Source organism: Paramisgurnus dabryanus, chromosome 11, assembly GCF_030506205.2.
Source record: "Paramisgurnus dabryanus chromosome 11, PD_genome_1.1, whole genome shotgun sequence".
In the NCBI taxonomy this organism is placed as follows: Eukaryota; Metazoa; Chordata; class Actinopteri; order Cypriniformes; family Cobitidae; genus Paramisgurnus; species Paramisgurnus dabryanus.
In genome coordinates this window covers 27101914-27128206 of record NC_133347.1, presented here as the reverse complement: position 1 = coordinate 27128206, position 26293 = coordinate 27101914, and the positions used below count along the sequence as shown (strand labels likewise).

The 26293-nt window shown below is 36.6% G+C and overlaps 1 protein-coding gene across 5 annotated transcripts in view; it reads right to left on the bottom strand.

Annotated features, from left to right (window-relative positions):
- fgfr1a (fibroblast growth factor receptor 1a) overlaps positions 1-25467 on the bottom strand; it is a 41383-nt gene extending 15916 nt beyond the window's left edge. For 4 of the 5 annotated variants that reach the window (XM_065247656.1, XM_065247659.1, XM_065247658.2 and 1 more), the window contains exons 1-6: positions 24852-25467; positions 17016-17175; positions 7539-7796; positions 7373-7456; positions 6547-6719; positions 2233-2356 (exon numbers count right to left, since the gene is read on the bottom strand). In XM_065247656.1, the coding sequence (XP_065103728.1) occupies positions 2233-2356; positions 6547-6719; positions 7373-7456; positions 7539-7796; positions 17016-17109 (733 nt within the window). In that variant the 5' untranslated portion in view covers positions 17110-17175; positions 24852-25467. The remainder of the gene's footprint in view (positions 1-2232; positions 2357-6546; positions 6720-7372; positions 7457-7538; positions 7797-17015; positions 17176-24851) is intronic. The other variant, XM_065247657.1, reaches the window with a different exon arrangement.
- Between the last annotated feature and the right edge of the window lie 826 nt (positions 25468-26293).

Here is a 26293-nt window from a genome sequence, read left to right as displayed (position 1 = left end):
TTTTTAACAGTGTATTTTGTTTGCCAGGCCAGTAGATGGCGATGTTACCTTGTAAAGAAACATTAAACGTCTGTGCACATATGCGAAAAATACAAACAATAAAGTCATCGAGAATTTTTCTTTAGACAGACGATGATGTAAGCTACCAAAATTTGTAAACTTACGTTGTTAATAAACTCAGTATCTTGAGTAGCATAAACACAGTCCTAAAGCCCGAAATTGTTCTCAGATGCCTATATACTAAATTAACACTCGTGCATGAGGTCACGGTTATCACAGGTTTGCGTTTAGGTAGTTTTCAATGTGTCATTTTTAAAAAGTTGCACGTTGAAAACTGGTTTGCGTTTTCAAGAACCCAAAACGGAAATTTTATGTAAACGAACAGCCAAACTGCATAAAAACTTTACAGCTTCCTGTTGAAAACAATGTCATGATGATAGTCAGACATAGTGCTAGCCTTTTTGATGATAGTTTGTCCATTATAGTTTTAAATTATTATAATCATGCTATTATTATTTATCATTATCATCATCATATTTTCATATTAACAGTCCCCTATAACCCGCATATGCAACACCAATGCGCATTGCATGCTTTTCTTCACATGATAGAGCCTGTGGCTATCTCCTTCTCGCACCTGAACTTATACGTATAAATGAGTAAAACAAATGTAGAAATAAATAAATTAGTAAACTATTGCCCCACCCCGATACTATCGTGTATCGGCGATCTGACAGGCTGAAGAAAGGCAATCTTACTATAGGGAATATCGCACAACACTAGTAAACGGCCCATAAAACCAGCAAACCGTTTGGCCGAGCTAAGTCGGAAAGCCCGCCAAGACTAGGAGGTCTTAGGTCGGTTTAAAGCAACACTATGTAGTTTTTTTACCTTTAAATAATGTCTCTAAAATTATTTCAGTGATAGAACAACTTTTAACTGGACAAATTGTACTGTTGCTGCAACCTGAGCAACCTCCTAGCTGCTACAAGCACACTCTGAAAGTGGCGGTGGAGGGTAGGAAACACAGCCCCGCCCCTCCCCCTGCCTGCAGAAGAGTGTCTGATACCAGGCACTGTTGCGCTTTTCAACCACATGGGGGAGCTGTAAGTCATTTTTACAAGGAAACTACATAGTGTTGCTTTAAGCTGTTTTTTCAGCAGGGCAGATGCTAATCTCAAACAGCCTGTAGGGATCAGCCTTCTTAACATGCAGACTAGAATCTCAGTATAATTGCTGCAATTTGGTGTAAATGAGTGGTATTGTTGTTTTAAGCTACAACCCATTTTCACCAAAAAGGCGATACACTTAAAAGTGAAATAAAGTGCAAACACAGACGGTTCACTTTGCACAATGTTCAAACTGAGGCTTGTGACACAAAACTTTCTCAAGATTCTCTGTAGCATAAATGCTTAAACACACAGATCAAATATTCATATTTAATTAGCATCCTTTGGTTTACAGTTAGCAGTAGTAGTTTTAAAAACCTTGCTCTAATTTTGTCAGGAAGTAAGAAATGAAAACATACAAATTGTCCAGTGTCCACATCACATAACACTTACGACTTCTCATAATGAGGAACTTCACAGGACAATGAAGTGTCTATGAAAATGTATGCTTGTTTGTACAAATGATGTCACATTTGGTTTCCATCTACAAGGGCGTGGCACTGATTTATTGCCTACTTAATGAAGCCATCAATCAAGTGTACATCCACCAATCAGTGTTCTAAATGACTTTATTCCAAATACTCTGATCTCATCCCGTCCACTAACCGCATCTCTAACTCATCACGCCATCAAGTAAACACTTCATCTATTCAATGGATCATTTCACCCACACCGTCATTAGACTACACGTACACACAAGAGCTCTCGCACGAGGCGTAAAGCAACCCATTACCTCAGTTCACTGCATTGAAGTAATGATAACCATTAGCCGTTCTGCACCAAAACATTAGCTACATGGTAAACACCACCCATTTACATCGTATAGACTCGAGTAAACAATGAATCGCTCCCTTGGGGACCATTTGTGTGTTATGTGGTAGCTAAACACGAAAATCAATTTAATCAAAAGCTAAGGGATAAATCACTGAAATTAAACTATTGGGGAGGGGAAGACTCTAAATGGCCTTTGACCGAGAAATGATGTAAGAGCACTTGGTTAATCCCATTTACCCTTGAACTAACTTTGAAAAACAGAGATAAGTAATAATAAAATGTGACTGACCAACTACGTCCAGTTGGTAGGTGTGGTTGATGCTGCCATATTTGTTCTCCACCAGACAAGTGTAGTTGCCTTTGTCGGACGGCACCACAGACTCCATTATGATGGTCCACATGTGCTCTCGAACCTGTGCAGTAAAAAAAGATTCACAGATCAGTTCAGAACTGTATAGGAATGGCAGAATTATTAGTTTAAATTGGCATTGGATCCTAGCTGGCATCACTACCAACAAAGGCCACAGACAATGCTGCCTGTTGCCCACCTCTGGACTATGATATGACATGCATAAACACACCCTCGAAAACAAAATATTCATCCAACCCAGTGTAAAAAAACAAACAAACAGAAAACTGCTTAATGCATTAGAGGCCCATTTGTCTTTTTAAGATCATTTTGATGAAAGGCTGAGGAAGTTTACAAAGTATGTTGGCAACCGATCTATATCAGGTCAGTTTAGCATCCAGATCAGAGCCGTGAAGAACAGCATGTTCCTCCATGGAGAGTGGGAAACAAGCCACTTCATGTCCATTAAAACATTACAAGTCAAAAGTCCTATAAAGAACACATCAAACTTTAAAAAACCTAACTTATTGAAACAATGAGCAGATGAATTATAATAAAGGTGACACTCGATTGAACATTGAAACATACTGAAATTGCTATAGCACTGAAAAACAAAATCCTGTCATAATTTACTCAACCATAAGTAGTGTCAAACCTGTATGATATTTTGTTTTTCTTCTGTATAACACAATAAATGTTCTTCACAAGAAGACAATGTTCATAATTTATAATGAAAGAAGATCCAAAAAGCAATGCGCCTGGAACCAAAGTTAACGTCTGGTCTGCGTTTATCATCTGGCTTGTGGCTAACCTGATATCAGAAACAAATACCTTGTCGAAAATGAAATGTTTTGGTTTGCTAAAGACGAAGGGAGACACCAAACACTGTTGTGCGGAGACATTTGGCAGCTAACATTGTATACGTTCATTTTACACCGTAGTGTTAGCTAAGTGTAGTAGTTAGATATGATATATGAATAAAGATAATCTACTTAATTTATTTAGATTCTTATCAAAAATAAACTACTGTAAAAGGTTGTTGTTGCTGCTGAAACGGTCTATAAAAGTGCTTCAATGACACTAAAGACATACAAAGCTTTGTGTAAAAAACAGATTAAAAATTTGAATTAAATTTGAAAGATCGAATGAAATTTAAAGGGACACTCCACCTTTTTTGAAAATAGGTTTATTTTCCAGCTCCCCTAGAGGTAAACATATGATTTTGACAGTTTTGGAATCCATTCAGCTGATCTCCGGGTCTGGCGGCACCACTTTTAGCATAGTTTAGCATAATCCATTAAATCTGATTAGACCATTAGCATCACGCAAAAATAGGATATTTTTCCTATTTAAAACTTGACTCTTCTGTAGTTACATCGTGTACTAAGACTGAAGAAAAAATTAAAAGTTGTGATTTTTTAGACCGATATGGCTAGAAACTATACTCTCATTCTGGTGTAATAATCAAGGAATTTGCTGCCGTAACATGGCTGCACCAGGCGCAATGATGTTATGCAGTGCCCGAAAATAGTCCCCAGATACTGAAAGTTACCAAGGGGACTATTTTCAGGCGCTGCGTTAGATCATGTATCATCATATCGAAACTCTTTGGTTATTTTTTAGCGTGATGCTAATGGTCTAATCAGATTTAATGGTTTATGCTAAGCTATGCTAAAAGTGGTACCGCCAGACCCGGAGATCAGCTGAATGGATTCCAAAACGGTAAAACTCAATGGTTTAACTCTAGGGGATCTGAAAAATAACCATATTTTCAAAAAAAGTGGAGTGTCCCTTTAAAAGCTGTGTCAGAAAGGTTTAAGGTCTTTGGTCTGTTTCTTAACACAAAGCTATCGTATGGCTATATAAAAAAAACTATTGAGCAAATCATCATGGCTACTTTTATGGGCTTTTAGTTATTTTGGAAACCACGATCACTGTATGCTTTCCATTAAAAGAAAGTTATTAGAGTTTGTAACAACATAAGGGTGAGCGCACTGACTATTTTAATTTTGGGGTGAAATGTTCTTTTAAGCCCAACCACAACATTCGCTGCTATAATTTCTTTTTCTGAGCCTTTATAAAATACAGACGCAAAGAGCTTATGGTTGGACAATTAATATGGGTTTTCAAGCTACAAAAGCCCAGATGTGATCTGCTACACTCAGTCTGCCTGACTTCCTTTTCACATACACTTAATGTAAATGAACAATTGTGCCGGACTCTTGTTAAACAAAAGGGAACAGAAATGGGGCCGAGGGGGAGGTTGCACCAAAAAGCTGCAGGGCCCCTCAACGAAAAGCCCCGTCACACTTTTTTTTTTTTTAGCTTAGATATGGATGCATGCATTATCCTTGCTTATGGTTCTGAGCATCTAAAAAAAACGAAGAGCCAAAAGAATTTTGATTTGCATACTTCGTAGACTTGATTTTATACAAACATACAAGTAATTGTAGTGTGTGTGTGTGTGTGTGTGTGTATATCCGTATGCATTGCAGTGGCCTCAAACACACTCCAGATGGTAAAGTGTGTATGCGGTGAAGAGAGGAAGAGGACTAATGCCTCCCAGCTGGAGTACACCTTGATGAGAAACACAGGCGACAATGATACAAGCAGAAAACTGCAGAAAATATCACTGACATGTCATGTAGAAGGGAATCACATGGAGAAAGTAATTGTCCGGTAGCTTTAAATACTTTCACCAATTGCAGTGTAATATACAGGTTGATTTCTTGATATCTTTAACAAATTGTACGGCTTCAAAAACATTCCAGTGAATGTTTGAGCATCTCGACGTAACAGCACTGGCTCAACTAATAGTGTGAGATTGAAGCAAAACAAATGTGATCCTGAACCACAAAATCAGTCATAAGGGTATTTTTTCTAAATTAAGATTTACACATAATCTAAAAGCTGAATAAATATGTTTTCCATTGATTTGTGGTTTGTTAGGATATGATAATATTTGCCCAAAATCTGGAATCCCAAAAGAGCTGCAAAAAAAGTAAATATTGAGAATTACCTTTTAAGTTGTCCAAATGAAAACTGCATCCACTCACAAAAATAGATTTTTATATATTTACAGTAGGAAATTTACTTAAAATCCTAATGAAACCCCATACAATGTATTGTTCGCTATAGCAACCCGCGCAACTTAAGACCCTGGTTAAGTGGTCCAGGGTCAAAATGGTAAATGAAAGGAAAGCTGGGGAAACTCATCTCATAACAATCATTATTTAAGCATTTACTAGCGATTTTTGGTAAATGTTTAAAAACGTCAGTGTGGACGGACACAATTTTGAAAAGAAAAATTGCGTTTAACAGATTTTGGATGTAGCCTTATGCAACACGGTACAGTGTTTTGGGAAAAACAAGGAAAGCTCTTTCTGTTCTCTATTAGAAGGCAGCAGCATGAAGCAATCATATCCTGCCACAGGTCCGATTGAGGATCTCATGTTCCGACCTTTAACATTGATTACAAAAAGGAATCTCCGTAAAATATAAAAAGTACATGGCAACGACCTACCTAATGATGAGGAAAATCAAACATGGTAACAAAACAAACAGCAATAAATTTTCAATTTTTAAACCTTACTGTGCAACAAGAACAATCTTGGGCCTAAAATATCAAACAAGTGTGAAACAAGTTTCCAAAACGTAATTTAATTGTTTTGTTACTTTAAGTTTGTTTAAGACGCTTCATTCAGGACTTTATTCTCATGAGGAGAACCAGTTGCGTGAAATAAGGACGGTCAAGCGCAGAAGATATGTTTTCTCCAAAAATCCACAGATCCAGTGTCTGCCTTCCAGGCACAGCTATTATGTTCCTGTCATGCTATAGTGAGGTGTCTGTAAGACTGATCTGTTGAGGAGGAGGAAAAGATTTGCCCTTCGTACCTCAAAACCAGAGTACTATACTAACGTATTCTGGACACATTCATATATTAAAGATTCTAGATATATACAAAATGAATAACCTACATTTTCAAGTTTTTGGAAGAAACTGATTGATATGCGCCAACTTCTATTAAAGTAGTATGTTATGGCTTTGTGTCCGATTTCCAAGAAAAATAGCAGTATACCTCTCTTTAAAAAATGTGGTTTCATTTGTTTGTAGCACAAAATTGGAATAAACCCCAAATCCCAAAAATGGCTGGCCAACAGTAACTGTTACGCTTGCCTTAGCAATACAACACACATAACAAAGTGTCGGGTTATTGATCTAATCTTGCTGTATCCATATCCAGGCACTCTCACCTTGAATCCTCCTATTCGCTGGTCTCTCTTAAATTCCTTGCCGTTCTTGAGCCACTTGAGTGTTGGGTTAGGGTTACCGTTGGCCTGGCAACGAAACCTGACAGTTTTGCTGGCAGGAACTGCGTGGAGCTTCTTCTCCATCTTATCAGGTTGGGCCCAGACTGGGGCCATCGCTGTGAAAGAGAAAGAGTGAAGAATATTAAAATAATCCACACAAAAACCATAATGTAACATATGAATGGCAACTCTAAAGGTAAAAGTTTCCCAAAAAAATGTTTAGGGTGAAGAAGTAACTTCACAACATTCATGAGCATATATGCAATGATAACAGGCATTGTGAAGACATAAGAGAGCTTTGTCTGAGAAGCAGATTGATATTTATTTACCAAAAAGTCTTCTTGAAACTTAACAGGCTGTAGTCACTTTATCCTTTATTTGTAATTATTGTATTTTTTTTATTTTTGGGTTAAGTATTCATTCATAAATGCACATCAACAACAACAACAACAGTAGTACGTTCCTCAAGAGTGACTGGTGACCGAATTGCAGATCAAAGGGGAAATGTTTGGGTGATGCTGGTCTGACTTGAGTAATGATGTCCTCCAGACCCAAAGACTAATCCATCAAAATAAACACAGACTTTCAATCTAGGGAACTAAAGCTTGACCAATTTCACTGGAGACAGCTGTGACTTATAAAACAACTATGTGCAGTACTTCCTGACAACCATACCGATTGCATAATGAACTAATTCTGTTATTGACATTTTTAGATACCTGATCTTTGAGTTAAGAATACTAAAAGTACTTAAGTGAAAGTGACTCACGGAGCAGTTTCTGGCTACTTGATAGCTTCGTCTCCTCTGAGGAAGACTCCTCTTCATCCTCATCCTCTGAGGAAGCTAATCCATCTGCTCAAGGAATACAATTTTGATTACTGACAATGAACAAACCAATCTACAGTATAAATCTGGGAAAAAATAAGTTTCTTACCTGTAACATTAACATTGAAATAGTCTGTGTGGTTGCTATTGGGTCCCTGAGCAAAGCAACCATACAGACCAGAATCGGCCACTTCCACCGCTTCGATCTCCAGTTGATTGTTTCGTAGGCGCGTGTGCTCTCCGTCAGCCAGTGGAATGAAATCCTTAGTCCAAGTCACATCATGTGCTTCTTCTTTACCTTTACAGCCCAGCTCCAGTTTGTCCCCAGGATAGAGAGTGAATGGTGTGGGCTCTACAAGGGCGACCGCTAAGGAAACACACAGGAGAATAAGATTTTTATTATTTTTTTAAATATTATTTCACATACTTAATACTTTAACAGACTCTGGTAATACACAAGCTGCTATGCTGCTCCTAAACCTAAAGTATCATATTGCGAGTTTGCCGAATATAATTAAAGTGATAAGACCATAAGACACTTTCTATTATTTCTTTGAATCCTCACTGAATGAATTAACTAAAACAGACAGATTGTATGTTCATTAAAGTGTTACTACAGCCAAATATCAAAAATAACCCAAGATTTACTCACCCTCAAGCAATTTGAGATATTATGTCCATAATTTTTCAGACAAACACATTTATACAGAGGTCAGGGAACAACTTCTGACTTTAAAGTCCAAAAAAGTTATCCAAATGGCTCCAAGGGGATAATTAAGGTCTTTTGCAAGAAATCAATGCGATTTTGTATGAAAAATATCTATATTTTAAACTTTATAAACCATAAAGCTTTCGGCAACGACGTCATCTTGGACTCAAAAGAGTCAATGCACAAACTGACTATGGCAACAAACGCTTACTATGCTAAAACTCTCACGTGCGTCAAAGATGGTTGGAAGCTAAGTATTACCGCGAAGACCTTTATTAACCATTTTGGAGCCGTGTGGATTACCTCTTTGAAGGATGAATGCACTTTTTGGGGTTTTTAGGTCAGAAGTTGTTCCCTGCTTTCTCCCATTATCAGCTTGGAAAAGCGAGGACATTTACTAAAATAACTCCAAATGTGTTTGTCTGAAAGATGATCGACATACGTCTCTCGGATTACGTGAGGGTGAGTAAATTTTGGGATAACTTTGATATTTGGATGGAGTATACCTTTAATTTATAAGCAAAAAAAGGTAAAAATATATTTTGTTGCATGTGAATTTATGTACTTAGGACAAATTATGGGGGTTTGGAAGATGCTGTTTTTCCTGTAGTGAATTTTGCATGCTACAGACATTGAGCAAAAATGTTACCATGTGAAATCAAATCTCATTCGGAATTAGTCAAGGGCCAATTGTCAGGCCAATTCTGAGAGGGAACTCAAATTTGATTATGGGATGCAAGGTTGGGGGCATTGCCTCAGACAAAGCCACCTGAGACCAGCCGTTTCGACTGGTGACCATTAGAGACAGGAGGCTGAGATTTGAATTTGGGAAGGCTTAATTTAATTACGCTGATTCAATGTCCATCAACATTTTGTCACCAATCTGTACCTGTCAAACGAGCAGTAGTATATTCTTAAGGTGGTCTGATTCTACTAAGGACATAAGCATACTGTAAGATTGTCCCTGTTAGGGCTCCTCCTTAAAAGAATGGCCTGAAGTCGTCAAAGAGCACATACTGACACCGTATGCTAATTGCGCCTCCATACCAACAGTAAACCTAAATGAGTTTTTTACATTTACAAAGCAAATGCTAACTGCTGTATATTCACATGGTAATTGGATTTACTTTCGTTCAATAACACCGCATCTGATCTGCTCTAAGGGATTGAAATGTTAGCAAATGGTTTCCTGTAAACTATGCATCCCGGCTGGATAGTTGTTCAAAATAGGTTACATTTCCATGAAGGGCTGCCACTTGCTGAGAATGACATTTACACTATTGTTTTGTGATGCATGAGTGAATCTAAAGAAACAATGCATGACCTACATCCCTGTGAGTTACTTTGATGACCCAAGAATAAAAGTGAGACTGTAAAGTTTAGAATGGCACAAAATTGTATGAGTCTATGGAAATTAATGGAGTTAAATATAAAATGTGTGGATTTACATATCATAAGATTATTTTATTATTATTATTTTTTTTTTTTAGTTTTAAACACGTAATTTTCTATTAAATGACATGAGTCAATATTTTATTTTTAAAGCTTTAGGATGTAAGGTTCATTAATACTGCTACGCTTTTTGCGTTTGTAACAGAAAGCAGTCCGCACAAACATTTCCTCCAAAGTAATTTTAATGTAGTAACTCCACCCCGTCACTCCAGGTTATTTAGGGCTCCAGACTGACTTTGTTTACTAGGTGCACTGTAGCCCCTGAATTCAAATTTTAGGAGCGCAAACTGCAAATTTAGGCCACAACTTAAATCAGCCTGCAATTCAATTATTCAAAAATTTCCTCAAAATAACAATTACTGACAAAAAACTTTGACTTAAAGAAATTACAAAGTGCCATTTTATTTTCATTAAAGAGAGATATGACTTGCACAGTTGACTAACGGAGATAAGCGGCAAAAACCCTGTGGCATACCGTATTCTGTTTTTTATCACTGTTGCCCTGTACCGGCTGCCCATGTTACACATGCCAGAGCACACTGGTAGGTTCGTGGTTTTAATAAAATAACAACTCAATGAAATTGTAAACTTGCAGGTCGCAAGAATGCAAGTAGTTGTACTTGTCTCAAAAATTGGTTGTGAAAGGACACAATTTGTTTGCAGTCTGGAGCTCTGCACTAACTCCACCAATAAAGGAGAGCGGGCTAGAGGCCTGTAGCAGCAGGTTTTTGGGCTCGTATCCATGGTGATCTCAGTAGGGTCTAGTTAAGGTATTTCCTGCTTCGCATGTGTCTAACAGCCCCTTAATCCTGACAGGAACAGGGGCCTGAAAGAGATCAACTTACCCCACTGTAACACTGCAGAAAGGAATGAAAGCAAAAGAAAAGATGATGAGCCAGTGTAGCCTTAGGGCACGTTTACACAACAACGGTAGTACTAAAAACGGAAGTCTATTCTTTGCGTTTATGATCAAGTTGTCAAAATGATTCCCATTTACGTGGATCCGCTAAAATGACAAAAAATGCCGTATTATGCATGCCACGCCGGTAGTTGATGTTAGTTGGCAAAGAAACACTATGCACCAACGCACATACAAATTCTTCTACAGAGTGGAAAATACCAACAATAAAGCATCAACAATTTTGTTTGGATGGATGATGAGGTAGGTTTATTACTATAAATGAACCTGGACTATTACTATAAGTGAATAACCATTGTTGTTATGGTTGCCAAGTACTCACACCACCCTGTAGACCAGACACGTATTGTTCAAGTGCAAGATGTCACAGTTTTCATAAATTTGCATTTCTAACATTTGCACTGAAATAAAAACAACATAATTTTCAAAAACTTTGTATCCATATCTGGCCTATGTCTACACAAGCTCAAAGGCTCTACCCCGAAAACATCACAGCCTCATTTGACCTCTGTATCATTTCTACAGCCAGGAACACATCACACTGTATCGATGAGCAACTCTTGACATATCACAGACACACAACAGATCATAAGTTTGTGACAATAAGGTTGCGATTTCCACTTGGCACTTTAATTGAGGACAACAGATTCCAAAACATTTTACACCAGTCACTGAAAAGGCTGGGAGGTATCAAGTGAGACTATTGTACAATAATCGCACGAGGAGGAAACTCTACAGCTGCCGATTTATGGTCATTAATCGACATACTTCCTTCCAGGATATTCAATTCTGGCATGCTACCAAGCCATAAGTCACAAAGAACGAAACTTTCATAATGCAACAAGATAAGCTATGGTGTATGAGCTATAGAGGCCAGATGCTACAAAACTACAGCATTACAGACTAGATTTAAAATGATGGTTGAAAGGTTTAGTTGAAATATAGGTTTCATGATTTTAGGTATCATTTATGTGTCTAAAAACAACAGCATAGTCTAGTGCAAACCAAACAAAAAGATGAGCAACATCCAAGATCCTCCAAAAATCCCATTCCCTTTAATCCTTCAGATTCGGTGACCAGATTAAGTTGGATTAAAGTGCATATTTTTGGAAATGCAATCATTGCATTCTTTTTCCTGCTTTACACTTTGCAAAAAGATGATTGACATCTCTGAAAATCAAGTTAATTATACTTAATCTTGAAAGTGAATTTATATATTCTATTTATGACTCACAAAATGAGAGGCAGTGTGCAGGATGGAAAGAGGCCTTTCGGAGAGACTGGATACAAAAGGAAGCAATTCAAGAGAATTACTACAGGGATTTCCTCTCGCTGGAGAGAAGATAGAGAAATAAAGAGACCAGTCAAGAAAAAAATACCCGCGCTGTCCAGAGAAATTTGAAGTTTTAAGAAATAATCAAGTAATCAATAACTTCTTTAGAACAAATAATTTTCTTTTTTTGTCAAAAAAAAAAAAAAAGTGTAATTTTGACTGACATTAAATGGGGCAAGAGCTTTTGCAATCTGGTTTCTTTTTTCCAAGATGCTTCAAAAAATGTATTTTATCCTCTTAAAAACTTTTATATTTAATTTTTCTTTAAACTAAGGTGACCTGACGTCCCCGTTTTCCAGGGACAATCCTGTTTTTGATAACATAATAACAAATAAGATTTCAATGAAATTTTAACTATTGCATGTCCCCAGTTTTTATTAGAAAAATCTGGTCACCTTACTTTAAACCCATAAGCATCATCTTCTGACCATTTCCAAAGGCAAGACCAAATACCTTATGTTATTAATAGGGATGTCAAACTTAACTCGTGAATAACGCGTTAACGCAAAATCATTTTAACGGCACTAGATTTATAAATGCACGATTAACACAATACGCATTTTCTGTTTGACCCTTGGTCTAGCACACATCTGGATGAATTGAGACGCAGCAAGTGACCCATGCTGTCTAGCTGAGTCGCAGGTTTTCATAAAAATAAGAACATTAAGCTTTCGTCTAGCGAATCCAATGCTCTAAATGGTCATTAAACATCGTTTCCTGAGAGGTGCACTGTCCCAAATCCATAATCTAAAGCAAAGATGCATCTTCATTCACTTTTGGTTTAGTTTTTAAAGCATGCAGAAATGATAGAAAATAGACTGCAGGACTTGCTTGATGTTAAAATAATTATTAAGAGAGATAAACTTTGGAACCTGATTCATGTTAAAAGAGTTATTAAGAGTGACAAGACTCAAAAGCGATCTTCCTGACGCTGACGTCTGAAGCGCATGCACACAAACGCGCATGTGCATGTTTAAAAATAGCTGTTTTGACAAGAATTCACACAGGTATGACCAATAATCTGTTATATCTGAAGTGAATGTTTGGTTAACTGTTGAGAAAAAGTATATCTGTTGTGCAACATTATATTAAACCCTTGCATTAGTATCTTAAAGCTGTAGGTCTGTCTCAATGTCAAAATTAAACAATAAAAGAAACACTTGAAGAGTGTTAAATTTACGTAAATTTAGAACAAATAAAAAATATGGGATTCATTTGCGATTAATCACGAGTTAACTCATGAAATCATTCGATTAATCTAGATTAAATATTTTAATCTATTGACAGCCCTAGTTATTAAGCATATAGATTTTAATTTTAATGAACGACAAAAATACTCTGTTCATCTCGGATCAGAGAGACACTTAGTCTCAGTAAGAGATTGGAATGTGCGCTGCCACAAATAATCAACATAGAAATAAACTGCAATACGATCAGTAATCTCATTTCGTGACTAAATTTGATTATGTGACTAGCACTTCATTACTTCACTACGCAGTTACTTAACATGATTAGTAAATGTGTTAGCTAATTGTGACCCCCCAAAAAACAGGGAAATTTACTAATGCACCCTTTAATGACCTCCCCTGTCTTAGCACTGTCGTTTGACACATCTCTACAGGACATTTGTTCACAATAGCCATGCTTGTACAAACATAATCACTGCTTGCCTACACATGAATCTGCTAATGTACACATGCACATGCTCTGCAGTAGGACAAGAATGAGATCAGTCTGAATAACAGTCATTGTTTCCACAAAACATTATTTAACTCTATTTAGAGAGTGAGCGTCTTTACAGACTGCACGGCGGTTACTAAAAGCAGCATAATGCACTGAGAAAATTTACAGATTTGTACATTACAACAAATCAAAGGACATTTATTATGAACAACAGGGAATCAGAGCAGAAACTTGGTAGACATTTACTACTACTACTTACATTAACTTAACATGGTCTTGGCTTACAACATATCTTTATCTGTGTAATGATTCAGTATAAGAGACTAACTATTCTTAAAAAAATCTAATAATTTAATATTTTTACATAAACATACTATGCGAACAGGTTATCTACACTTTAGCCATTTTTAGAATATGAAACTTATACTAACACCTCCAACTTAATTGTTTATGCTGAACGTGTCTTGATTTCAAGTCGGTCGTTAGTATGAATTCTGTACTGTTTGATCTTACAGAAATGATAATGTACCAAATATTACACTGCAAAAAAAAATTCTTAGTATTTTGTCTTTTTCGGCAAAAATATCTACATTTTTTTAAATTAAGATGCTTTTACTTGAGGAGCAAAATGACCCAAAAAAATTTGTCTAGTTTTGGACCAAAAATATCAAATTTAAGCAATTTTGTGCATAAAGCAAGCACAAAAATCTGCCAATGGGGTAAGCTAATTTTTCTTGAATTTTGTGTTTAAGAAAATCACTTAAATTTGATATTTTTGGTCTAAAAACTAGACTGATTTTCTTGAGTCGTCTTGCTCTTCAAGAAAAAGCATCTTAATTTAAGAATTGTTTGATATTTTTTACTAAAAAACAAGACAAAAATACTTAGATTTTTTTTCTTGAAAATCACTTTTTGCAAGGTATCCCGAATCGACATATGAATATCTTCTTTATTTATTTGACATGTTTTTGCACTGACTGCAAAAATGACTTTTTTAATTAGTATTTATGTCTTATTTTCAGTAAAAATACTTAAAAATTCTTAAATCAAGATGTATTTTCTTCATGACCAAATGACCTAAGAAAATAAGTCTAGTTTTTAAACAAACCATATCAAATTTAAGCGATTTTGTGCTTAAAACATGCACAAAAAAAATCTGGCAATGGAAAAAGAATTTTTTCTGCAGAATTTTTCTTGTATTAAGTAAATCCAAGAAAAAATTTCTTATTCTTTTGGCAGATTTTTTTTGCTTGTTTTAGCACAAATTAACTTTTTTTTGCAGTGTGTAAAGAAAGACAATCATATTTAGCCTACTTGTTCCAGTGAAAGCCTGTTATTCTGACTACAATAATGCTGCTGCAGAGAAAACTCTGCTCCGTGATTATCCGGTAAGAACAACAGATGGATCTAACAAGAATATCCACATTTTTACAAATAACATAGGCTGACTTGATACCTTATTGCTTACTGTGCAAAGTTACGAACTTAATTTAAGAGCACTTCACAAAGACGGAGCTATTGCTACTGTTTGCTGTTAAACATCAATGTGCAGATATCCGGTTAATTTGAATAGCATTTTTTCTATTTGAATTATTATTGCAAATTCAACAATTCTATCATTTGTGCACATCCCTATTTAACACCCGAGGACTGCTTTACTGGTTATGATTATGATAATTTAATACTCTTACATTTTATTTCCACTCCCTCTTGACTGACAGGAGCTCATAGGATGTAGAATTACGAGCCAGAGGAAACTATAAGGAAATGACCCGCTAAAGACATGACTGGATCATAGTCAAAAGTCTACAGCCGGGTTAAATACACCAACACAATACTGTATCCTTTATAACCCTACAGAAGGTTGTCTATTTCAGCTTGAATTAAGTAATAAGCACACTTTTCTGATTGAACAATGTACACACTACTTAAGGAAGTCGTGTTGTTTGCAGAAGCTGTATTTAACAAGTGTAACAAAATGCCGAAGTTTCAGTCACTCATCAACAGCTGAAACTATCATTTACACCACAGGAGGCCTGGGGGGACAGAAAGAGAGGAACTCTGTCCTGACAGGAGGAAGAAGAGAGAGGAAGGGAAAACAAGTAGATGGTCTCAGCACGTCTGGCCATTTGGCTGTCAAGCATTAAGTGGTAAAAGCTCATCCATCACATTCTGGCCTGGTCTTCCGCTCTACTTTATAATCGAGACAAAATCCTTAAGGGATGTGTTCAATCAATTATCAGAAACTGAAATGTTCACCCAAAATAGTTGGAAAACTGTGGGTGTGGACAAAGAATTATGATTATCAATGGCAACAGTTACCAAATTTATATCCCAGACAAGCCCCCACTTTGTTACAACCACAGCAAGATATAAGGTTTAAGAGGTGATATTTGGTTAATAATCCCACTTATCATCAAGAGCATTTATGCTTGACCAACCTAGAACCATCCACTAGAAAACTTGTTGCATTTTCCCAGAAACATGATCTTCACTGTGGAATAGCACCACAGGGCGGAGTACTTTCTGTCTCTTCTTTTAAAAGCAGTAATTTATAGCGTCTCCGGTAGGCAACTCTTCCCTTGATAACAAATACCTTCTCATTACAAAAGGAGGAGAGAGGGACAACGGGAAGGAGTGCGAGAGAGATAGTGGGGGAAGAGAGAACAGAGGTATTTTTACATGGCTGGAGGCTACAGACGACAGCTATTTCACACCTCCAGCTCTAGGGTAAATTCAAACCAACTTGGTTTATTTAAAGCCTTCACAGTCGGTCAGTGAAAAAGTCTACTCATTTCACAATGTTCTAACCATAATATAAGGCATTCAGAAGTCCCCTGAGACCACTTTATTTCCTAAATCTAAATAGGACTATGAAGTTACTAAATCCAGTTTTTGAAAGACACCAGCACTCACTCCACTGGAATGCTGCCAAGATACAAATTTTTTAGGGTTTCATTTCAGCTGGCATTTTTTCCTTCCGTTTATCCATTTTACTCTCAGCCTACGTGAGTGCTTGGGTTTTAAATAGCTTTTTTAGCATTGAGGCGTGAATATAGACAAGTCGTATCTATGTGTCAACTTATAATCACATATTAAAATGTAGCTCTTTTTAAAATGAGATATATTGTAGAAAACAGTATTTTCGCTCCTTTAAAATAAGAGTTTGACATACTATGTAAACATATTTGTAATTGCACCATGCAAGCCTCCTTCTGCTGTACAACTAAACCATTTATTAAAACCAATTTTACAAAGATAATAAAATGGTCATTCAAAAATCCTAATGATTTTGATTAAGTTAGCCAATTATAACAAAAATTCGTAAAAGGAATAGTAAAACTTGGTGAATGTTCAAAAAAATTATTATTTTGACTAACATTATAAGTGGAGTGTGCCACAAGTTTAGGATGCTGCTTTTTTAAAAAAGCACATGACTGGCACATCCCCAGCTGAAAGATGCTACAAAAGTGCTACAAAAAAATCGTACCTTCTTCTGGAGTTGCGGGTCTGCCCTGTGATTGAAGAGTCTGAGTAAGGAGCACTGAGATCAGCAGCAGCATGGTCTTCATCGTCATCATCATGATAAAAGATCCACTACATCTGAACTCTCCACCCAGCACTCCATAAACACAACTAGGACATCAGTACTGTGTGTGGGACAGATAAACAGAAACAAGAAAACAATTTTGTTTAATATTAAAAACTTTTACTATGTGACGCATGCTAGCAAATTTTAAAAAAAAACCTTCAAAACAATGTATGGTTTGTTGGAATCATAAAAAAAACATGACAGAGCTACACCTGTTTGAAATTGATAAAGTTCGAAAACAAAATCACTGCATCTATACCTTAAATTCACAGGTAAAACTAATAGATTTTGCATACACAAAGGTAAAAACAATATCTATGTGAAAAAAATATGTGTAAAACTTTTTCATTTCTTTTGTTGTTGACATTGAGACAGACAACTTTAAGATCTACTGTAATGCTAATCTAATATATTGTTACACATCAGACATTTTCCCCCAACAGTTTAAAAATCATTCACCTAAGACATAACAGATTATATCCGTGTAAATTATTGTCAAAACAGATATTTTTAAAATTTTAATTTTGTGTATGTGTATATATAGCGGTTGCGCGCTTGCGCATCTGTGTGCATGCTTTGAATTAGTGGTGCAACGGATCGCAGTTGATCCGTGATTCGTACGGATCACGACCCACGGTTCGGCTCGCATGTGATTCGCGGATTAATACGCAAATTTAAATAGGGAAAGTTTATCATTTGTAAGTGTTATAAAGGTTTGCAAATGTTAACATTCAAGTGATTTTAAACAGTTTAACTGCAAAACGGCGCTAAAGTGATCAGTTTACTTTACGCACAAACGCACGCGTGCGGTTGAATGCGTCCGGTCCAGCTCGAGTCAGACATAATCCTTCAAAGATCAGAACTCTTGATGTTTAAATTTCAGAGAGTTGCGCTACTCTCTCTCATACTGTAGTGTATTAAAATACATTTGGCTAATAGAGCAATGAAAAACAACGTAACGTTTTTATGTGGGACGACTGTAATGCTGCGCCGTCTGTAATTCGCCCTCTGTCTGTGTCTGTGCGCTCGTTTAAGGGGACTCGGTAGTGCACAAACAGAGAGATGCAGTCTGTGCACATTTGGTCTTAAAGAGACAGTAAGCTCAATTGACCTACTTAAGTCTGTGTCATTAATGTTAATCAAAGAACCCAAGACAAAGAGAAAATCACTTCTGAAGCTTTAAAAAAATAATAATTACATTTAATTAATACAATAAATGCAGTGTTATTATTCATTTGATTTCTGTAACTAATGATTTTAGACCTTACTTAATGTGCAACCTTGTTCTTTTTATAAATGTTTGTAATTTCTTGATTTGTTATTAGAATTTTCCCATACTTTTTTTTTGCTGATCCGAAAAATGATCCGATCCGTGCCTCAAAATCCGTAATGTGATCCGAACCGTGAGTTTTGTGATCCGTTGCACCCCTACTTTGAATCGATCAGTCAGCGTGAAGAAGAACGTTTTCATGTCTTGTCGCTTTAATAATTATTTTAACATCGATCAGGTCTCAAATTTTATCTCTCTTAATAACTAATTTAACATCAAGCAAGTCCTGCACTACTTTCTAAATCCTACATGTTTTAAAACCGAAACCTAAATGTCAGATGCACATATGGATGGACACACATCTTTGTATAGGTTAAACATGTAGTCACGTTTAAAGACTATTTAGAGCATTGGGATCGCTACACGAGGGCTTAATGCACTTATTTTTACAAAATTCAGAATAGTGATCGGCCATGTATTATTAGTGGAGATCGGCATTAATCGGATCATCCCTAGCTGTTAGGCCAAGCTTTCGATGTTGTCATTGAAAGGTTGGTTGTTTTTGGTCACATGACTTGCCATCACTTGCGGTTTCCAGCACTCTGTCTGTAAATAATGCAGAGAAAAATCGGCGAACATGGCAGCCACGTATCGGCAAATATCGGCCCAATATATCGGCCGGCCGATATATCGGTCTATCACTACTTTTGTCACACCAACATGATTCCATTATTACTTCTTGTAGATGCAGAGAAAGTTGAGGCATTAAGATTCTGATTAAGATATGAAACTGATATATTTCACACTGCACGTATAAGCAAATATTACCACAAACTTTCTACCATCAAAACCACAGCAAAGAAAAAGCATTTATTTTGCATTCACAAAATAATTTCACAGAAACCCCTGTTGATGCCTGATACACCGATCAGAGTTTTTAGTAAACAGCCTGATAAAACTCTTCTCCCACCATGAAGCTGAATCAAAAAATGTTGCTGTATAAGGCCAATAGTGGAACGCGTCCTTAAAAAATTCAAGGATTTTGACCCCAGTTTGACCATTACAATGTATGTGACATCCATTAGATGATTTATAAGGCCAGCATAATTGAACCAATAAAAAAGAACATTTTGTGTGAGTGAGTTTACATAAAACAAGCTTTGAACAAGCTAAATCCTTGTTTCAACCAAACGTTTGATTGAAGTAACAATAATGCACTGATGGCAAAATACGATAAATGTATATAGCAGGCTGCATAACCCTTGACAACCATCATAATTTTTGAACCGTTATATGGTAAACCTTGACGTCTGGGTCAATCTATCTGAAAAACTCCACCCGTTCACAGATATCTGTCAGCTCTGGTTTAGACCCCAGCGTGACCCCAACACACCATTTGTTCTTCTAGCTATCAGAACTCCTCCTTCAAACATCATTTACACATTTCAACACAAACCCCAAGACAAATGGATTGGTCTAAAGAGAGCAATGATTCACAATTTAACAAGCAGCATGTTTTTTTCTGTAGATTGTTTATCTCTGTTAGTCTCCGTCATGTGTTTATGTTTTTCTTTTACTGTTTATGTGCCAAACAGTGATGCAATGTAATAAACATCTAGCTTAGGGCCCATTACAGAATCACTGCATTCATACAATAATATTCTAAATATAATGAGAATTATAACTTCACATCCTTCAAACAAATCACTTTATATGTGAATTATGCTCATAGCCAAACACATCTCCATTGGGTAGATGTTTAATATGAACTAGATACATTCAACAGCTGATACTATTTGATTTACTAAGAGTACCTTGTTGAACCTTCATTTAAGAAGCATAAATGTTCCTAAAAAAATGAAAGTAGCCTTTTAAAGTTGTTGCTTAACACAAACTATACTGATTTTCCTGGTCCTATCGCATCCCCTTTCCTCTTTCCTGTTCATAATCGAATCAATAAAACTGGGAAAATATCACAAAACTAAGCTGAATAAACAATAGTTGTAATTATAACATAATTTATTCGCTAACAACTGGTAGTTCAATATTTATCCACATTTGGCAGCCAAATTTCAGTCTAATACTTTTAATACTTAAACTTTTGGGGAAAAACAAATCATTTCTTGATGAAAATAAATTCACCAATGCTTAGTTTAGTTTAAAACAACTTGGGTGAAATTATCTTAAATGTTTGAATATTAAAAAATAACCTTTTGTTGAAATAGTATTTCTAACTAACACAACGTTCCTCACTGTTTGAAAAAGGGAAGGATAAAGCGAGAGGGAGGGAGAGACCGGAATAAAAAGAAATAGATCCAGTCAAGTGGAAAGAAAAGTTAGTACCCTAATTAATGAACCCCAGCGTCTGATCTTTGGAGGGGAACGTGGCTAGAGATTGGAGCAGGCCCAGCTCATTACCGCTGCCTGCCTACTACTGGAGCGGAACATTCCAGAGAACACCATTGGTTTGTTTCGGAGACGGAACGCCTGACCTCACCCATTTCGGGATTGGTGGGAGCCACAACCAAAGTCAGCCCACCAAACCATGTGTCCCCAGACTGACACTCCATGGGGAGGCCATTAAGACGAGACTAATGAACTTTATCTACAAACCTCTCTTTTGCTGCTTTTTTCTTACCGCCCCTTGCAATTACTATTTCAAATCTCAAATGCTGCTCTAAACACATTACCCTCTATACTCTCCCTTTCCAAAACTTTCTTAATAAACCAAGATCGAGCAGAAGCCCCAGTCACTTTTAATCTGATGATGGAAATGTCATCATGCGATGCCGGACAGACACATAAAAACAAGGTAAAACTTTGGCGAGTAATGCAAGGCGGCCATTTTGTTACTTTGTCAAGAACGTTTAGATTGTGAATGCTTGGAGAAATGAAACGATCTACAGAAGTTTCATGTTAAAGCTCTCAGACATGTTTATAACCACAACTTTCCTTTAAAAAGCACTGGGTGATACTTGGCTGTGCCAGCCCAACCCTGTAAATTAGAAAGCACAGAATTCCTCCCCACCCCAAACCTTCAAAAACACACTTCCACCGGAAGAACACCCACGGCACAGTCCCAATATGTCTCCATCCAATTGCTTCCTTTCATTTTCAAACCACAGAACATAACATTGTACTGTAAAATATTCACCGCAAGACCATGCAACAATCAGAAATGTCTGACATTTTTACACACTTACGATAACCGTATCATATAGACCTATGTTTCACAGATCATCGAAAATATTTAAAATGCTGTATTACGCATGTCTGGCAAGCAGATGGCGCTGTAACTTTGTAAAGAAACACTACGTGCCTGCACACATACGCATTTTTCTACAGAGTGATAAATACAAACAATCAAGATGGCAAAAGCGACTTTGTTTAGATGGACGGTAGAGATGGGTGATAATTTGCATTCGATATTATGTGCATCTCGTCAGTAAAGCCGGTTTCTTGATTAGTAGTAAATCGCCATCAGCTGCTTTCAGATGGAGCGACATTTACTACACAAAGCTGTAGTTCAGTGACAAGCTGGACCATATCGCATCCATTTCGTAGGCAATACGTCCGTGATAGCTGATAATTAATGTGAAATTTCCCCGAAATTGCACGCACGCGCGCCACACGGCCGAAATGAGATAAAGACGTGGTCCGTCATGTCTGGAGGATAGCCAGTTGATAAAACATGTGTCCGTGAGAACTGTAGGTGGACTTATGTTTTGGGCTTATTTAAGCCTGTTATTGTATTAGTCTATAGTTCTTGCAAATTTAAAGGAAGTTAGCTGGTGATTTTGTTGTCTGCTAGCTAGGTTTCACGTGCCTGTTGATTAGATATAATTGTTGAGCGCTCTTGCTCACTTTATTCATGTGCATTATTTACATGCTACAGTAGTTACACTCCTTTAAGATAATATAATTAATAGTGGGAAATAATCAGTTTTCACCATTTTTGCGGCACCTATCATCATTCGCCTGACGTTCTACAACATCTGCTTTAGTTTGTGTTTATTAACCATTTAGTTTCACTTCATCAGGCAGCTATTCCCATTAGAGGTAAAACATTTAATTCATTAAAAATCTAGTATCTGTTCATTTTCTGTCATAGTTTCTTCAAAATTAAGTTTTATTTGAGTGTTTTAAATAAAACTATTTTAATTTTCATTGTGATACATATGCTCCGCCCCTTTAAATGTCACACCCTCTGCCCCGCCCACTCGCCCAACCCTACCACCTTAACTAACAGATTTTCTGTGGGAAACAATGTACAATTTACTTACATTTTTGCAATTCTTTCGTTTATAACACCGCTGTTGTCAAAAATTGGCTTTTTCAAACACAATTACGAACGTTTATGTTTCCAGGACCTGAAAAAGCTGTTTTCATGTAAACAAATAGCCAAAATGCATAAAAAGTTTTGGTTGAAAATCCTGTGGTGTAAACAGCCCCTTAGTGAGTAAATACAATCCATAAACTCAAACTATTCTAGAGTAAACTTCCTTACTGAAAATCATACTGTAACTTTATTAAGCTGTCACAGACTGTCACATGCTTCTCAGCGTACACCTTTACTTCAAACCAGCTGAACCACTGACCCGTTCAGACCGAGTAAATGTACAAACACCGGTCATATCCAGAGGGACCAGGGGCCATAATGATTTCCCCTCTAATTTAAGCAAATGATGTAATTATGGAAAACGACTGCATTTTTACAAGATCGGTTCCTTAGTGCAGTTTTTCAGTATTTTAGTAGCTGAAAATAATTAAAGAACTCCCTTGATAGAACATCGAAGAATAAACCCTAAACCTGCCAGATAAACTGAAAACGGGCATGCAAAGCAAACCCCTACAATTTCACGCAATGCACTAAGCTTTTGCCTGGGAGTAATTAGTTTCTAAATTGAAAGTCCAGATGCAAAACAAACCTAAACCACAAATATGGAAATCATGGATGAAATGGAAATGAACTATGATATGGATCTTTATTGGAAATATTATCTGCATATGTTCTGTAACTTACTTAACTACCTGTATTTCGCTCACACTGTACTGTATAACAAAAAGTCTCGGTCATGTCTGCACATGCAGTTGCCAGCCTGTGTGTCGCCATTCAGATGCTCAGCTCCCCCATCACGTCCCCAAAGCAAGTGAAAAGGTGTAAACTGTCCGCTAATGTCCTAATTTCAAATGACAATGGTCACTTAACAGCAGGAAAAGTTTTGGGAAGTTGAACTGGAAGGACTTTTGTGTTACTTCGGTAAACAATGAATAGAAAGTTCTAGACTTAAAATTATGTCTTTGCAGTGCTGGTTAAATTATCTAGTGACTGATGAAGGGGAAAAGAGGGGCTGACACAGTGTGACGGGTGCAGTAAAATATTGCCATGTAGAAATTAATACAACACAAGCCCTGGAACTGTACTGTACATTAGCTGCATTAGATTGTGTTGGATACATTTTGTATTAACATCTGGGAAAGGTATATCCTTTTGCTGCCAAAATATGGACTAAAATGATTTATTTCAGATGGAAAGTCTTTTCTCTTACAGGCATCTGAAATGCTCATGGGATTAAATGTGTCATTCATAATATTGTGTGACTTTTTATGTATTAGACTTCTGCCACAGGGCCACCCATGCCCATATAAGTATAGTTATGTTTTATTTCAGGAACATAAACAACTGCAAGAACAAACATGCAACAAACAAAGCTCAGGCACAGGGGCAAATTTTGCAACGACAACAATGTGGAAAGCCAGGGTATGAGCAAACTAAACTTAATTATTCTGGGTTCAGCTCAAGACTAAAAAAAAAACATATCATATATTGTAAAGTTACCAAACTGCTCAATAATGTCTCAAAAACTTAGTACAGAAATGATATTGGTTATCTAAAGGAGACTTTTAGCAAAGACTCATTTAAAATTGCCAAGATATGAAAACATGTTTTGAAAAACTTGTGCCACACCATGCGTTTAAAAAGCAAGCGATAATCGAGAACGCGCGTGGCGGTACAGGAACGCGCATTGATTCACGTATAGGCTCTCTCACATTTAGAGAATAAAAGTAAATGTTACTCAGTTCTTTCTTACTTTCTCGCGCGTGTCGTTATGTAAAAACAACTTAACGTTACAGTAACAACATATACAAGCTGCTTTAAAAAAAAAATCCCATTAAACCACTACAAATTAATTGCAAAAACATCGGTATGAGTATTATGGTTGAAAGAAATCTTTCTGACAGAAAAATAAAACAAGCAAAATATAAACATTGTGCTAGATTAGAAGAGTAAATAAGAAAACATCATATATTTTGGATATTTTGTGTAAACGTATAACTGTCTATATCTTTTTGGGGGAAAAATGATAAAATCGACAGGACATTTTGTTGTTAAAAAAAGCAAACATGTTTAGCCTACAAGACAGACTCCATTTACAGCGTTCAAAGACGTTAACGTTACTCACCTTGTCCTTTCTGAAGTAAATCCTTTCTTAAAAAGACTCAATCCCAAATTAGATTTAGAAGTTCGTAAAAAAACACTTCCAGAAAGTCAATGGAAGAAACTCCACATTTCTCCCTTAGTCGTAATATTTTGTTTTAGGATGTTTTAACAAACTGTTTTTTTTTTCAACTCGCTCGAGAATCGTTTGAAATCAGTGAATACACTCAGCGGAGGCGCGTGCTTGAAGATCTCGTGAAGATTTCGCACAGGTATTTAGTTCACGGCTTACTTACGGAATCAACAAGCGATGTTTCGACCTGTTTTGTCCAGTTTTTCCTAAAAATCCCATCTGTATGGTTTTTGTTTGTGTCCATGCGAAAAGATCAGGGGGGAAACTTTTACTCCGCTCGCTACTTCGGTCGGCAATCCGTGCAAGTCACAAATGTATGGCAAAACGTTCTTGTGGTAACCTACTCGAGTCGCAGTTCCCTCTATGGTAGAACTTGTTTCCCAAAATTAACTTTATAATCTTTTTTGTCTGGTGTGTGAGTAGTCCGTGTCGTCGGCCTCCCCCAGCACTTCAGAGGATACAGCGAGATTCCGCACTCATGGATGGAGGATTGTGAGTAATCTCACACACACACACACATTGACATCACTGACTCCCCCTCCATCACTAACACCTCAGTACTACCAAACAGCTTACCCGGTGCATTCTGGGATTGTAGTTTCTCTAACACTGAACCCCGTCCTTTGCAGTTTTGAAAAAAACTTAAAGTCGTCACCTGTCTTAAAAATAAAGGTTCATAAAAGGTTTGTGAATAGAAGAACCATTTTGGTTTTCCAAAGAACCTTTTAAGTTAACGTTTTTTAAAAGAACAAATTTGTTTTACCTTTTAATAGTTGAAAGAGTCTTTATTTTTAACTAAAGAGAACAGTTTGTGCAGCAAAAAGCTTCTGTGGATGTTAAAGGTTCCTTGTGGCACCACACAGCCTTTACTGTATAAATGCTTTTCTGAAAGAACATGCAATATCAAAACAATAACATTTTTACATATGACATAAGTGTATTCCAATGGTTAATCCTAATATCTATAAAACAGGATGGTCAGTAATATGTTGACATCTAAGCTACATAATGGAATTTATGGATAGCAAATAAGATAAACATGAAATAATTAAATTAACTTCACCAAAAACGTATTGACTTGGCAAATAGTGCTTAATCAATAGATACAATACAATGATAAACTCTATAATTTCTTGTTTTTAATATTTAATTAACCTCAATTGGTCCTTGGAGTCTATATGACCCCAGTCGACATTTCATTATTTAAAAAAGTGATTCCCTTCATCTCAGAGATATAAAATGTTGTGACTTTTCCTTAAAGGGACACTTCACCCATTTGCATTAAGCTGTGTATAGAAACCCAGTCATGTTTTTGAATGGTCATGCATCATTCC